At 46.4% G+C, this 13,984-nt stretch overlaps 1 protein-coding gene across 5 annotated transcripts in view; it reads left to right on the top strand.

Moving 5' to 3' along the window:
* Positions 1-13,984, top strand: part of ubr4 (ubiquitin protein ligase E3 component n-recognin 4) — a 51,380-nt gene that overhangs the window by 35,257 nt on the left and 2,139 nt on the right. For all 5 annotated transcript variants that reach the window (XM_031566684.2, XM_031566683.2, XM_031566682.2 and 2 more), the window contains 30 exons: positions 174-413; positions 614-752; positions 1,132-1,257; positions 1,539-1,667; positions 2,057-2,409; positions 2,705-2,795; positions 2,914-2,998; positions 3,196-3,323; positions 3,634-3,763; positions 4,044-4,201; positions 4,419-4,528; positions 4,749-4,890; positions 4,988-5,069; positions 5,338-5,511; positions 5,895-6,016; positions 6,265-6,462; positions 6,729-6,809; positions 6,915-7,002; positions 7,235-7,362; positions 7,495-7,602; positions 7,831-7,950; positions 8,865-9,055; positions 9,370-9,543; positions 9,653-9,752; positions 9,916-10,134; positions 10,513-10,626; positions 10,951-11,093; positions 11,326-11,451; positions 12,031-12,225; positions 12,773-12,997. In XM_031566684.2, coding sequence (XP_031422544.1) covers positions 174-413; positions 614-752; positions 1,132-1,257; positions 1,539-1,667; positions 2,057-2,409; positions 2,705-2,795; positions 2,914-2,998; positions 3,196-3,323; positions 3,634-3,763; positions 4,044-4,201; positions 4,419-4,528; positions 4,749-4,890; positions 4,988-5,069; positions 5,338-5,511; positions 5,895-6,016; positions 6,265-6,462; positions 6,729-6,809; positions 6,915-7,002; positions 7,235-7,362; positions 7,495-7,602; positions 7,831-7,950; positions 8,865-9,055; positions 9,370-9,543; positions 9,653-9,752; positions 9,916-10,134; positions 10,513-10,626; positions 10,951-11,093; positions 11,326-11,451; positions 12,031-12,225; positions 12,773-12,997 — 4,419 coding nt within the window. The remainder of the gene's footprint in view (positions 1-173; positions 414-613; positions 753-1,131; positions 1,258-1,538; positions 1,668-2,056; positions 2,410-2,704; positions 2,796-2,913; positions 2,999-3,195; positions 3,324-3,633; positions 3,764-4,043; positions 4,202-4,418; positions 4,529-4,748; positions 4,891-4,987; positions 5,070-5,337; positions 5,512-5,894; positions 6,017-6,264; positions 6,463-6,728; positions 6,810-6,914; positions 7,003-7,234; positions 7,363-7,494; positions 7,603-7,830; positions 7,951-8,864; positions 9,056-9,369; positions 9,544-9,652; positions 9,753-9,915; positions 10,135-10,512; positions 10,627-10,950; positions 11,094-11,325; positions 11,452-12,030; positions 12,226-12,772; positions 12,998-13,984) is intronic.

Genomic DNA, 13,984 nt, shown 5'->3' with positions numbered 1-13,984 from the left:
TAAAATAGTGAATATTGTAGATTTGGTAGCATAAGCTATAATATGTTAAGTCAGATATTTATCAGTGCATATATTCTTTAGAAAAATCAGGTGCATGATCATTTTCATAAACTCATTCATAAAATGTCAAAAACCAACATTCAAGTAACGTGTCTTGGTTCTCTCTCTCTCAGGCCTGCTCGCTGGCACAAGGCTAAGAAGGTGCAGCTGACCCCGGGGCAGACGGAGGTGAAGATCGACCTGCCCCTGCCCATCGTGGCGTCCAACCTGATGATCGAGTTCTCAGACTTCTATGAGAACTACCAGGCCTCCACTGAGACCCTACAGTGCCCTCGCTGCAGCGCGTCTGTGCCCGCTAACCCTGGAGTCTGTGGCAACTGTGGAGAGAACGTGTACCAATGCCACAAGTGCAGGTATGTGGAGTTAGCGCTTTGTTATAGCTATAGTTTGTAATCAGTCTCAACAGGGCCTCTGTCATTTTAATAAAAAATATAATTACATTTATTCTTCAGTAGATTCAATTTTGAACCCCTCCTTCCTCAGACAGAAAATGATATGACTTCCTTTACCTACAATGTCTGACTGATGTAAACTCCATTCTCTCCTCTGCCAGATCCATAAACTACGATGAGAAGGACCCCTTCCTGTGCAATGCCTGCGGCTTCTGCAAGTACGCCCGCTTTGACTTCATGCTGTATGCCAAGCCCTGCTGTGCCGTGGATCCCATTGAGAATGAAGAGGACAGGAAGAAGGTGAGCAAATACACACACACACACACACACACACACACCTCGCTGATTAACATAGACTAGAGCATCTGTGTCCATTTGTGTAACAGTGGAGACAAATTCATACACACTCACAGACAATCACATACACACAATGAGCCAAAACACACCCACTCTACTGTTTAACATTGACTAGACCATCTGTGCTAATTCGTTCAGTGTTGTTCAACAGCAGGTTGATAGAGTATCACTGCTGCTCCGTTCTGATCTGATTTAATAATACCCTACCTCAGCTGGATGGGTAACCTAACCTCCCTTATTCCCGTTTGTGTGTGTGTGTGTGTGCGTGTGCGTGTGTGCGTGTGCGTGTGTGTGTGTGTGCGCGTGTGTGTGTCCCTGCCAGGCGGTGACCAACATCAACACACTGCTGGATAAGGCAGACCGGGTGTACCACCAGCTCATGGGCCACAGGCCTCAACTAGAGAGCCTGCTGTCCAAGGTGAATGAGGCGGCCCCAGAGAAACCACAGGTGGGTCACTAGGAACATCGGTCCCAGACCGGTCCCGCAGCATGACTCAAAGTGCATACTTTCTCATGATGTTTTTCCCCCTCTTTCTCTCATAATTCTATTTCAATGTGACATTTTTGCTATGACAACTTAGAAGCTTTATATTATTATCATTATTACTACTATCTTAACTGATTGAAAACCTGAGATGGCAATACTAATTGATAATGAATGCCGTGACGTTTCTTAGTTTGTCAGCGTGTGTGCGCGTACTTGAGTGTGACAGTGGTGTGTATCCTCAGGACGACACGGGCGCGGGTGCAGGGCTGGGTACCGCCACTGCCAGTGTGAACAGGTACATCCAGCAGCTGGCGCAGGAGTACAGCGGAGACTGCAAAACCTCCTTTGATGAGCTCTCCAAAATCATCCAGGTAGGATTACACTTACTTAGTGCTGCTTCCATACCAATCCAACTTAAATATTCACCAAAGATGTTCTTTATTCAATTACTTCATAAAACTATCAATAGAAAAATGAAAAGGATGAAAAGGACCAGTGTCCTAACCTAGAGTATCCTAATGCTATTAGCCTACTGGCACTTCATGTGTTCGTAACATCATGGTATGGCCCAGTAATACTTACAGGCCCAAGGATAAGTAAGAATGTGTCTTGGAAAAAAAAACCTTCACATTGCTATGCAGCACTATAAACTAAGACTGTCTGTCTGCCTTTCCATTTTTCTCTTTTTGCCTTGTTTGCTTTTTTGTATTTATTTTTCTTGTTCTTTCTCTCTCTCTCTTGTCGTTCTTCCCTCGTGCAGAAAGTGCTGGCGTCGCGTAAGGAGCTGCTGGAGTACGACCTGCAGCAGCGCGAGGCGGCCACGCGCTCCTCCCGCTCCAGCTCAGGCGCCCACCAGCCCACCTTCACGGCCAGCCAGTACCGCGCCCTCTCCGTGCTGGGCTGCGGCCACACCTCGTCCAACAAGTGCTACGGCTGCGCCTCGGCCGTCACGGGCCACTGCATCACGCTGCTGCGCGCGCTCGCCACAAACCCTGCCATCCGCCAGATCCTGGTGCTGCAGGGCCTCATCCGCGAGCTCTTCGAGTACAACCTGCGCCGCGGCACCAGCAACATGCGGGAGGAGGTGCGCCAGCTCGTGTGCCTGCTCACCAGGTGAGAGAGAGAGACAGTCTACCACACCACACCTGTTCAATCATATGATATATCTGGTGTAGTATTAAGTCATTAAAGAGATTAAGATTGGATGATTTGAAGATTTGGATGATGAATATGCCTGCGCAAATGGTCAAATTAAATTTAAGGAGAGATCCCCGATGAGGTTCTAAAGAAGGCGTCCATTGGCAGTTTGTTCTGTGTATGCCTCCAGTGGTTGTGCCCTATGATGTTTCGTAAGCACTACTGGGAGGGTTTGTGAGCCCGCTTGATGTTTTGATGTTCATCTCTGCAGAGATCACCCTGAAGCCACCCAGCAGATGAACGACCTCATCATCGCCAAAGTGTCAGCAGCTCTGAAGGGCCACTGGGCCAACCCAGATCTGGTATGTGGCCTAGATGTCTTATCAATAATAATCAATCAATCATTATCAATCTTATATTACGTCTATATCAAGTCTCAGCCCTGGATGCTAACTGTAGTGTGGTGTTGTGGTGCTGCAGGTGAGCAGTCTGCAGTATGAGATGCTGCTCCTCACGGACTCCATTGCCAGGGAAGGAGGATGCTGGGAGTTACGTCTGCGATGTGGTGAGTTCTGGTTGGGTTTTATGCGGTTGTATGTAAAATGTCCAGACTTTTTTTTTTGTCTTTGTATATTTTTAGCTGCTCTTTTTTCCTCTGCATGCTTCTAGAGTAGACATTGATATTGCTCTGTGTGTGTTGTGTGTATCTGTGTGGGTATTGAGCATGTGAGCTCATCTTCCTCCTCTGCTCTGCTTGCACAGCTCTCAGTCTGTTCCTGATGGCAGTGAACATTAAGACCCCAGTGGTGGTGGAGAACATCACTCTGATGTGCCTCAGAATCCTCCAGAAACTCATCAAACCCCCCGGCCCCACCAGCAAGAAGAACAAGGTGAGCCGCCGCGGTCATCAGTCACTGGCGTCTGCCTCGCACCATGTTGTGCCAGTGCTTCTGTGGGAACAATTCGTCTTACTGTTTTAGTTGGAGCTGTGGTATCCATCAATTTGTACACAATGTGGAAATAGCTGATTACAATAAAAAGCAAGCCATGGAAAAATAAATTGAAGTACCAGATGGGAAAAGAAGAGAAGATATTCGACCTTTGCATCTCCTAGTTACATGGCAATGAAAAGTGGTTTGACTGTGTAAGAGGTGACTGCCAGTGTGGGTCTGTTCACTAACTCTGTGTATCGTGCTCCAGGATGCTGCGGTTGAATCCCTGACCACTGTTAAGCCATACAGCAACGAGATCCACGCACAGGCCCAGCTGTGGCTCAAAAAGGATCCCAAAGCCTCTTATGAGGCCTGGAAAAAGTGCCTTCCAGCCAGATGTAAGTGCATGCTGAAGGACATCATTTGTTTTTCACCGGCTTTATTTAGATGCCCCTGTATTACACTGCAATTTAGAGTGTCTAGTACATCAGAAGTTCAAAGCTTTGATATTAGAAACTGTTGCGTGACCAGAAATATCCAATAAGACTGAAATCCCTTAAAAACTAAAATGACCAATTATGAAATTCTCATGTTGAGTGGTTTAAATCATGTTTTTTGTTTTGTTTAAATGTGCTTGACATAATACATGACCATAATCACGTGTGGCCCTTATTACAGGTCAGGAGGCGGTCTCCAAGCCTGCCAACAAGACGGAGTTTCGGAGGCAGTACCTGATGGAGAAGTACGTGTGGAAATGGAAGCAGTTCGTCCGGTCACGGTCCGAGAGCCTCTTCCCACGCCTGCTCAAACTGGGCCACAACAACTGGCTGCGACAGGTAAACATCCAACAAAGGCATGCTGGGACGTAGGGAAACAAAAAGGGCAATAAGGCTCAATTAATACTCGACAGAAGCACATGACTAAAACTCAATTAATGAACTTGCAGGTGTGTGCATCTACATGCAATGCATTTAAGCTGGTCATTTACGCTAGCATTACGTTAGCTGCCAGTAGGTCACATGTTGTATCTCTTTCTTTCTTTCATTCATCCAGGTGCTGTTCACCCCCGCCACCCAGGCAGCGAGGCAGGCAGCCTGCACCATCGTGGAGGCCCTCACCTCCATCCCCAGCCGCAAACAGCAAGTGCTGGACCTCCTCACAAGGTAACATTCATTCTAAAGGATTACTTCTACTGAAGGATCCATAATACATTTGGTAGATTGTGTATTCCCCCAGGCATGGTGTATAAAAGGCCAGGAGTGTGTCTGTGTGGCATAAGGATATCTCACTGAGACAGAAATCATTGGGTGGGAGGTATTGGCAGTGTATGTTCATTCCCATTGTGTGAGGGTAATACTCCTCTGGTGCTTGTGTCCTGCACAGCTACCTAGACGAGCTGAGCATAGCAGGGGAGTGTGCTGCGGAGTACCTGGCCCTCTACCAGAAACTCATCAAGCCGGCGCACTGGAAGGTCTACCTGGCCGCTCGAGGAGTTCTGCCCTATATTGGCAACCTCATCACCAAGGTACTCAAGCACACAAATCCATTGATGGTCTCAGCTGAAAACGCTGTTCTCTGCAATACCTCAGATGCTAGAGCTCCTTTCGTGTTCTTTCTTCCAGGAAATCGCCCACCTGCTGGCTCTGGAGGAGGCTACCCTGAGCACAGACCTCCAGCAGGGCTATGCACTCAAGAGTCTGACCGGTACGTTAGCAGGATTCTTATCCTCTCTTTATGGCGGTAATGGTTTGTGATGTTCGATAATGATGTTTTAATATTAAGTTCATACGTCGTATGTTCCTGATCTGCTAGACACTATGTGTGCCTGCTGCTGTAACTCCCCCTGCTTGTAACAGGAGTAAGAGTTTCCATCTGTCCATGCTTAATTTTGAGATCAGATCGATTGACTGGCATTGATCGATTGATTTAGTGAATGATTGATTGAATGATGTTCTGTGTTTGTGTTCCTCAGGGCTGCTGTCCTCCTTCGTGGAGGTGGAGTCGATCAAGCGGCACTTCAAGAGCCGCCTGGTGGGCACGGTGCTCAACGGCTACCTGTGCCTGAGGAAGCTGGTGGTGCAGCGGACCAAGCTCATCGACGAGACGCAGGACATGCTGCTGGAGATGCTGGAGGACATGACCACAGGTCAGCAGGACGGGGACGTGCTTGTGTTGGGGTTTTTATTTATTTGTTTTGGGTGTTTTTTTTTACTTTAAAAAGGACTTGGCTCTACTGGTGAAATAGTTGGGCTGTTTAGTCATATGCTATGAGTTGCACGTGTTAAATGGGGTCTGTCACGCTCAGTCTTGAATACATTTAGGAGCCATAAGATAACAATGTGGTCCAAGAGGCCACTGATTTTATTAATGAGACTGTAGCTTACACCTTGAGGTCGACAGTAATTTATTAGCAGTGATGCACTTTGGCAACAGTTTTATTTATTTATTTATTTATTTGAAGTTATAAATATTCCAAGCATAAGTTATTGCCTAGAAGGTTAAAGCTTGTTTTCTCGTTTGTCTTAACAGGGACTGAGTCGGAGACGAAAGCTTTCATGGCGGTGTGCATTGAGACTGCCAAGCGCTACGACCTGGATGACTACCGCACGCCGGTGTTCATCTTTGAAAGACTATGCAGCATCATCTATCCGGTGAGTCACCCTGCCTGTTAATGTGCAAGATGGCGCAGTCTTCGACAAAAGCTCATATAAGTAGAAGCAATATAAGGGTAGTCAGTGTCTGAAGTGGTCGCTGGGTTTGGATTGGCCTGGCGTGTGTGTATGTTGTGTTTTCAGTAGTCCTTCTAAGCTCAGACGTGTGTCAGTGTTGTTTTCCTGTTTCTGTAACTTGACTCTCCTCTTGTCTCTTTTCTGCTGTTGTGTCCTTTTGTCCTGGCCAGGAGGAGAACGAGGTGACTGAGTTCTTTGTGACGCTGGAGAAAGACCCGCAGCAGGAGGACTTCCTCCAGGGCCGCATGCCTGGCAACCCCTACAGCAGCAACGAGCCGGGCATCGGGCCCCTCATGAGGGACATCAAGAACAAGATCTGCCAGGACTGCGACCTGGTGGCCCTGCTGGAGGACGACAGCGGCATGGAGGTGCGTCACCACCACACCACCACTCACAATACTACTGTTCACTTTTACTGATGTTGGCTTACAGAGTGGGTTTATGAAGGGGTTTATGTAGAAGAACATTTTTCTTTTTCAATGGCCTCAAGATATCAGTCACAAGCAGTGGCCCTAAATCGGATAATAATTTTAATGGAAGCTATTAATCAATAAGAGTAATAAAATCTTATCTGAAAATGTATAAGAAGGACGTATTCAAAAGTGCTTGACTAATCAACTAATTTCTCCTTCAGCTCCTTGTGAACAACAAGATAATCAGCCTGGACCTGTCTGTAGCTGAGGTCTACAAGAAGGTCTGGTGCCCCACCAATGAGGTAGGCTCTAAGGGTTAATACAGTTAGCCTTGCTTACAGTTTCCAGAGTTTCAGTGTTCATGTTGATAAGAAGCCGTGAATGAGACTGGTGTGTTCATCTTCCAGGGAGAGCCTATGAGGATCATTTACAGAATGAGGGGTCTCTTGGGAGATGCAACGGAGGAGTTCATTGAGTCACTGGACTCCACCACAGGTATGAGGTTCACAACACAGCCATGTAACACACTAACACACTCCCACAGGTATGAGGTTCAGAACACAGCCATTAACACACTAACACACTCCACAGGTGCGCCATGTTTTGGTCTTCCTTTACCCAGAAGACAATGATAAGACAAAAAAAGAATTTTGAATAACTGGGAAAAAATCTTACTTCACTATGTAATACTATGGCCAAGGTTGTAAAAGTCTGTGTTTTCCTGTAGATGAAGAGGAGGATGAGGAGGAGGTGTATAAGATGGCTGGGGTGATGGCCCAGTGTGGAGGTTTGGAGTGTATGCTCAGTCGCCTGTCTGGAATCAAGGACTTCAAGCAGGGCAGACACCTGCTCACTGTGAGTAGAGTACCACAGGGCAGGACTGTCTGCAGTCACTGTTTTATGCTTTGGAAAAGAAAGTTGCACATTTAGAAATCTCGATATTTCCAGGACTGGTGTTAATAATACCCGATTCCTTCTCATTCCCAGGTGCTGCTGAAGTTGTTCAGCTACTGTGTGAAGGTGAAGATCAACAGACAGCAGCTGGTCAGGCCAGAGATGAACACCCTGAATGTCATGCTGGGTACTTTAAACCTGGTACGCACATTATATTCACTCTTCACTCAGACTATTCATCTGTTAGATTACGCATTACTTGCAGTTATGAAATACTGATAATGCATACCTTGATGCTTATAGTTAGTTTTGGATTGCAGTGTGTGTTTAAATGTATTATGAGATGAGATTAGGCAGTGGAAAAGCAATGGTGTATGGTGGTATGTGTCTCATGAAGTAAGTTTAACACCCGTGTGTGTGTTTGACCAGGCACTGGTGGCGGAGCAGGAGAGTAAGGACAGCGGTGGAGCCTCGATCGCCGAGCAGGTCCTCAGCATCATGGAGATCATCCTGGATGAGGCCAACGCAGAGACGCTGTCTGAAGACAAGGTGAGGGCCCGGCCCGGTCCGGTCCTGTCTGGACTGGAACCAGTAACATTCTTCATCACATAACTAGAGAGGCTTTTGGTTTAGGTTGACACACACACAGGGTCTGTCCAAAACGGAAAAGAATTCTGCCTTCCGAGACTGCATCTGGTGGCAGTAAGGCATCGAGGCTTATTCAAATCTAATATTTGTATGAAATTCTGCCGTCTCAGATACCATAGTTTGGCCAAATTTTGAAGGCTACATACATGGTGCCTGCTACGGCAACTGACTCGTTAGACAGCTGAAGGTTGTCAGGCAGCAGGCAGTAGCTTTCCTTATCGGACAGACCCACTGATAGGTGAAAATTCACCCTAGTTACCTCAGGACTCCGGAGCTGCATATAAGTATATTTATTAGACAGACAACAATTGCAATCGGGCTCACTCCCAGCACAAGGCTGAAAGTGAAGCAATGATAAACACATCGCACAAGGTTTATATAGACAGAAGTTGAGCGTTCAGCAGGGATAATCACGTGGTGGATTTCTCACGTCCGAGGCAAGGATGGAAGTTTTGCAAGATCGGAAGAAGCACAGTTCGACCCTTCTTATCACTTCTGGTCTAAACATGCTCTTGTACATATGCAGACTAAGTGGCACCTAATAATCTTAGTTACACACACGCAGAAAAGCCATGTTCCTGCTTTCATAAGCACATGATTCATACAAGGAATATATTAATACAAAGCACTTGATTATTATATTCTTAAGTCATTAACAGTGTTTGGAAATTATCTCCATCACCCACAGTGTTCAGTGACACAGCATTGACTAGTCATGTTCTAAAATGCATTCATGTAAGATGATGTGGGCAAAAATTGGAGTAAAAAAATAAATAAATCATCTTTTCATTAATGAATACTTTTTCCTCTTCCAGGGTAACCTGCTTCTGACTGGAGATAAGGACCAGCTGGTGATGTTGCTGGACCAAATCAACACCCCCTTTGTGCGCTCCAACCCCAGCGTCCTACAGGGCCTCCTGCGCATCATCCCCTACCTGTCCTTCGGAGAGCTGGAGAAAATGCACATTCTGGTTGAACGCTTTAAGCCCTGCTGCAGTTTTGACAAGTATGCTCAACTCGGCTCTCTACCTATTTCAATCATTAAATCCTCCTTATGACTGTCCTAATGACTGTCTTCAGTCCCCTCCTCATAAATTGGAAGTACACAATTTGAATAACAATTATGGATTATAGTTAGTGGTAGACTTGAATGTTATAACTAAGAAGTAGACTTTATAAAGGTAATAAAGTATTAACAGAGTATGACTGAGCGCTGCTAATTGGTTGATTTAAAAATACGATAGTATGTTGAAGTAGACAGCATAGGACTAATAGAGGATTAACAGAGTAATGTTTTCACCTGTGCCTTTTGTCATCTAGGTATGATGAGGAGCACAGTGCGGACGATAAGGTCTTTCTGGACTGCTTCTGTAAGATCGCTGCTGGCATCAAGAACAACAGCAATGGCCACCAGCTGAAGGACCTGATCCTGCAGAAGGGAATCACTCAAAGCGCCCTGGACTACATGAAGAAACATATCCCCAGCGCCAAGAAGTACGCTGCTTGAAAAAAAAAAAAAAAAAACCTTTCAAGAAATCTGTTCTGTTGTCTATATTCTGCTTTGACCTCCTGTTTGACCCGTCCTATGTATTTGTTTTTCTAGTTTGGATGCAGACGTTTGGAAGAAGTTCTTGTCCAGACCTGCCTTGCCCTTCATCTTGAGACTGCTCCGTGGTCTGGCCACCCTACACCCCCCTACACAGGTAATGCTGTTGTCCAGCCCTACTGAAATGACTTGAAACCCTGCATATGCAATTGATTTAGTTGTGCCCTTCATAGACTGTACTTTTGACATTAGTAAGTTCACATGCATTAGTGTTAGGTAAGAGATCTGACTCTGAGCCCCTTTACGATCCGTCCCCACAGTCGCTGATAGGAACGGACTCCATCAGCAACCTCCACAAGCTGGAGCAGGTGTCCAGTGACGAGGGCATCGGCACTCTGGCAGAGAACCTTCTGGAAGCACTACGTGAGCACGCGGATGTGAACCTGAAGATCGACGCGGCCCGCCGAGAAACCCGGTCGGAGAAGAAGCGCATGGCGATGGCCATGAGGCAGAAGGCCCTCGGCACCCTGGGAATGACGGTACGTGCTGCGGGAGGAACCATGGGCATCAACATGCAGCAGCTTCTCAGTACAATAGACAAAGTCTGTTACCACAGATAGACTGAACTTAGAGAAACCTCGCTAATAGAACAAATGCAGAAGGGGAAATTATTTATCTGAAGCTTTTAGTCGCTGCAATACCAAAGCAAACCACACCACAGTCCAAGAATCCATAGCAGTTGTTCAAATTAGAACACATCTTAATGCATAGTAGATAAAGAGCTTGTCATACATAATAGATGAGATGAGATGTGGTCCCCACACTGGTTCCTCTTAATGTAGTAATATAGATGTGGAGGCATACGAATCAGCAGCAGATAGTAACCCTTGTGCTGCCGTGGTGTGTCTCTGTCTCAGACCAATGAGAAGGGCCAGGTGGTGACCAAGACGTCGCTGCTGAAACAGATGGAGGAGCTGATCGAGGAGCCAGGCCTGACCTGCTGCATCTGCAGAGAGGGCTACAAGTTCCAGGTACACACTACTGCACTCGTGGGTCAGGAGATGGCAAGGTTTAGGGGATGGAATTAGTGTTGTTTTCTACAGGTAAATGCATTTGGAACAAACAGGGTTTCCCGGCTTGAATATTTACAGCAGAGTGTAAAATGTACTTGAGGTTGTAAAAATCACATTCCTAGAAAAAAAGAAAGCATCATATGTAGTATACTTATCCACCTGACGGCTTACCGCTGGTGAAGTTGACATGTGAGAATCGCTGCACCTGGTGGGGGTGTTATTGTTATTATTATTTATTGATGTATTTATTTATTTATTTATTGAAATGTGTGTCCTCCGCAGCCCACCAAGGTGTTGGGGATTTATACATTCACCAAGCGTGTGGCCTTGGAGGAGTCTGAAAACAAGCCCCGCAAGCAGCAGGGCTACAGCACTGTCTCGCACTTTAACATAGTCCACTACGACTGTCACCTCGCTGCTGTCAGGTACTCACACACTCACACACACACTTTCACAGTTGTCACAGGATGAGTTGTTGTCGTGTCAGTGTTTGCCTTTCCCAACTCTGACTACTTCTCCCGTATCTTCATTCCCTTTCTCACTACATATCTCTTTCTCTCTGCATTCCATTCCATTTCCACACTCTTTCTTTATATCTCTCTCCCTCTTTCATCCATCCATCTCTCTCTCTCTCTCTCTCTCTCTCTCTGTTTGTAGGCTGGCTCGTGGGCGAGAGGAGTGGGAGAGCGCCGCCCTACAGAATGCCAACACCAAGTGCAATGGGCTCCTCCCTGTGTGGGGGCCACATGTACCCGAATCAGCCTTCGCCACCTGCTTGGCCAGGTGAACACCTTTAACCCTTAGTGATGAGTATTTAGTGGCTGATCATTGATCAACTGTTTCTGCTAATGCATAGTAGCAGTCTTGGTGTAAAGCAGGGGGTTTTTGGGTTATTTTTTTTTATTAAAGTAACACTATGCAACAATTTGAGGTATGGTTTTATAGGCAATTTGTTTTGGTACCATCCTCAAATTAATTTTGATAGCATATGGTCATGTGAAGGACAGATAAACACCTGTGTCTTTCCCACTAGCCATCCAGGATATGCCCTATGTAGTTCTGTGTTTCCTGGCTGGAACACCTTGCAATTGGAAATAAAAGCTTTCACAGCATGACATTGCCAGCTATACTGCCAAAAGACACCAGTTAGTGTGTTGGCAAGCTTCTATCAGTGCCAACTGGGATGTTGGTGGTTGTTGCCTGCCATTTAGGTAGTTAGCATGCTAGTTTTGGAACCGAACTCCTTATTGCTGCTTTAATAAATCTTTAAAAAAAAAAAAAAAAAATATTATATGGGATACAGTGTGTGTATGTGTGTGTGTGACTTCACTCATGGACTGTGGCTTTTCTCTCATTCTGCAGGCACAACACATATCTGCAGGAGTGCACAGGGCAGAGGGAGCCCACCTACCAGCTCAACATCCACGACACCAAGCTGCTGTTCCTGCGCTTCGCCATGGAGCAGTCCTTCAGCGTGGACACGGGAGGCGGCGGCCGCGAGAGCAACATCCACCTCATCCCTTACATCATCCACACAGTGCTCTATGTCCTCAACACGTACGTGGACACACACTCCAGTCCATACACACAAACCTTTTACCATCACCGTCTCAGCCACTTGCTCTTAGGAAAGGCACACTATAACAATACAAGTAATGTAATGACGCACATTACAGATCACTTAAGAGAGACTAGGATGTTGTGCAGTGCAGATAGCATCGCTAAACTGGCCTGCGCAGCGTTGAGAAAGCCAGTCTGATTGGGGGATGGCTTATGGTTGGCACAGGCTCAGGTTTGGGACATTAAGGGCAGTGGCTTATACTGTCATTCATCTCGGGGGGGTTGTCAATACTCATGCATTTCCAATATCAAGAGTGGGGCTCTCTGCTGATCGCTGCCTTGCTGTTTTCCTGGTTTGGCTTGGACAAGGATGGCAAAACAAAATATACCAAAAATATGCTGGAACATTGTGAGACTTCATTATGGATGTTTGTGTCTCTGTATCTGTGTCCTGTCTGCGTCTGTGTGTGTGTCTTTGTGTGTGTGTCTGTCTGTTTGTGTGTGTCTCTCTCTTTCTCTGTGTGTATAACTGCATGCCCCACAGCACCAGAGCCACGTCGCGTGAGGAGAAGAACCTGCAGAGCTTCTTGGAGCAGCCGTGTGAGAAGTGGGTGGAGAGCTCGTACGAGGTGGACGGGCCGCACTACTTCACCGTGCTGGCCATGCACATCCTGCCGCCTGAGCGCTGGAGGGACACGCGCCTCGACTTCCTGCGCCGCCTGCTCACCGCCGCGCACGCCCGCAAGGTCTCGCCCACCGGAGCCAACAAGTGAGTGGCCCACACGCCATCGCCAGTCCTCTCAGTCTCACCGTCTGATAGGTGAAAAGTCACACTCAAGTTAGCTCAGGACTCCGGAGTTGTAGATCAGTATATTTATTCAATAACAATTGCAATCGGGCTCACTCACAGCCCAAGGATGAAAGTGAAGCAATTTCACTAACATCGCACAGGGGTTATATACTTAGGATTTATCTAATTTATCTAACTCTGACGCCATAAATTGATAAATCAATCACGTCAGCAAGAATAGCCACGCTCCACTAAAAGTCCATTTGTGTCATCCCAGCTGCTTAGATTCAAGGATGTCAGTTTTACGCGGGGTTGAACAAGCACAGTTCGACCCTTCTTATCACCTCTGAGCTCCCCTAAACATAAACAAGAGGTTTCCTCATGCATGTAGGTCTTGCACATATGCAGACTAAGTGGCGCCAGTAGCTAATAATCAAAGTTACACATACACACAGGAACACAGAAAAGCCATGTACCTGCTTACATAAGCACATGATTCATACAAAGTAATTATTAATACAAGGCACTTGATTAATATATTCTTAGGTCATTAACAGTGTTTGGAAATTATCTCTGTCACCGTAAATTACCAGATACGATCCCCGCCTTTGACAGGGGCAAGAGTGGGGCTAGCCTGAGGTGACATTTTACAGTTTGAGAATATTATTTACAAGTTGAGATAACCCTCTAGGCTTTGCTAGCTAATTGTGGTAATTAATAACAAACAAACAAACTTACAACCTCTTGTTTTCCACCAGTTCCAAGAACATCGTGGTTGACCCGCTAACTCGGGCTAAAGAAATGAGTACCCCCCCCCCCCCCCCTGTCTATGCCTGTCCCAAACACTTGTGTACTTGCTCTCTAACTTCAGAGCACCAGCGCCTGGTCAGTTCTTAATGAGGAAAGCCTGCAGGCTGGTTTGTCTTGTCAGGTTGCATTAGGGTTGTTTGTCCCCTCCACGAAGGA

Source organism: Clupea harengus, chromosome 4 (genome assembly GCF_900700415.2).
Source record: "Clupea harengus chromosome 4, Ch_v2.0.2, whole genome shotgun sequence".
In the NCBI taxonomy this organism is placed as follows: Eukaryota; Metazoa; Chordata; class Actinopteri; order Clupeiformes; family Clupeidae; genus Clupea; species Clupea harengus.
The sequence above is the reverse complement of the archived record's forward strand: the minus strand, read 5'-3'. Positions and strand labels throughout refer to the sequence as shown.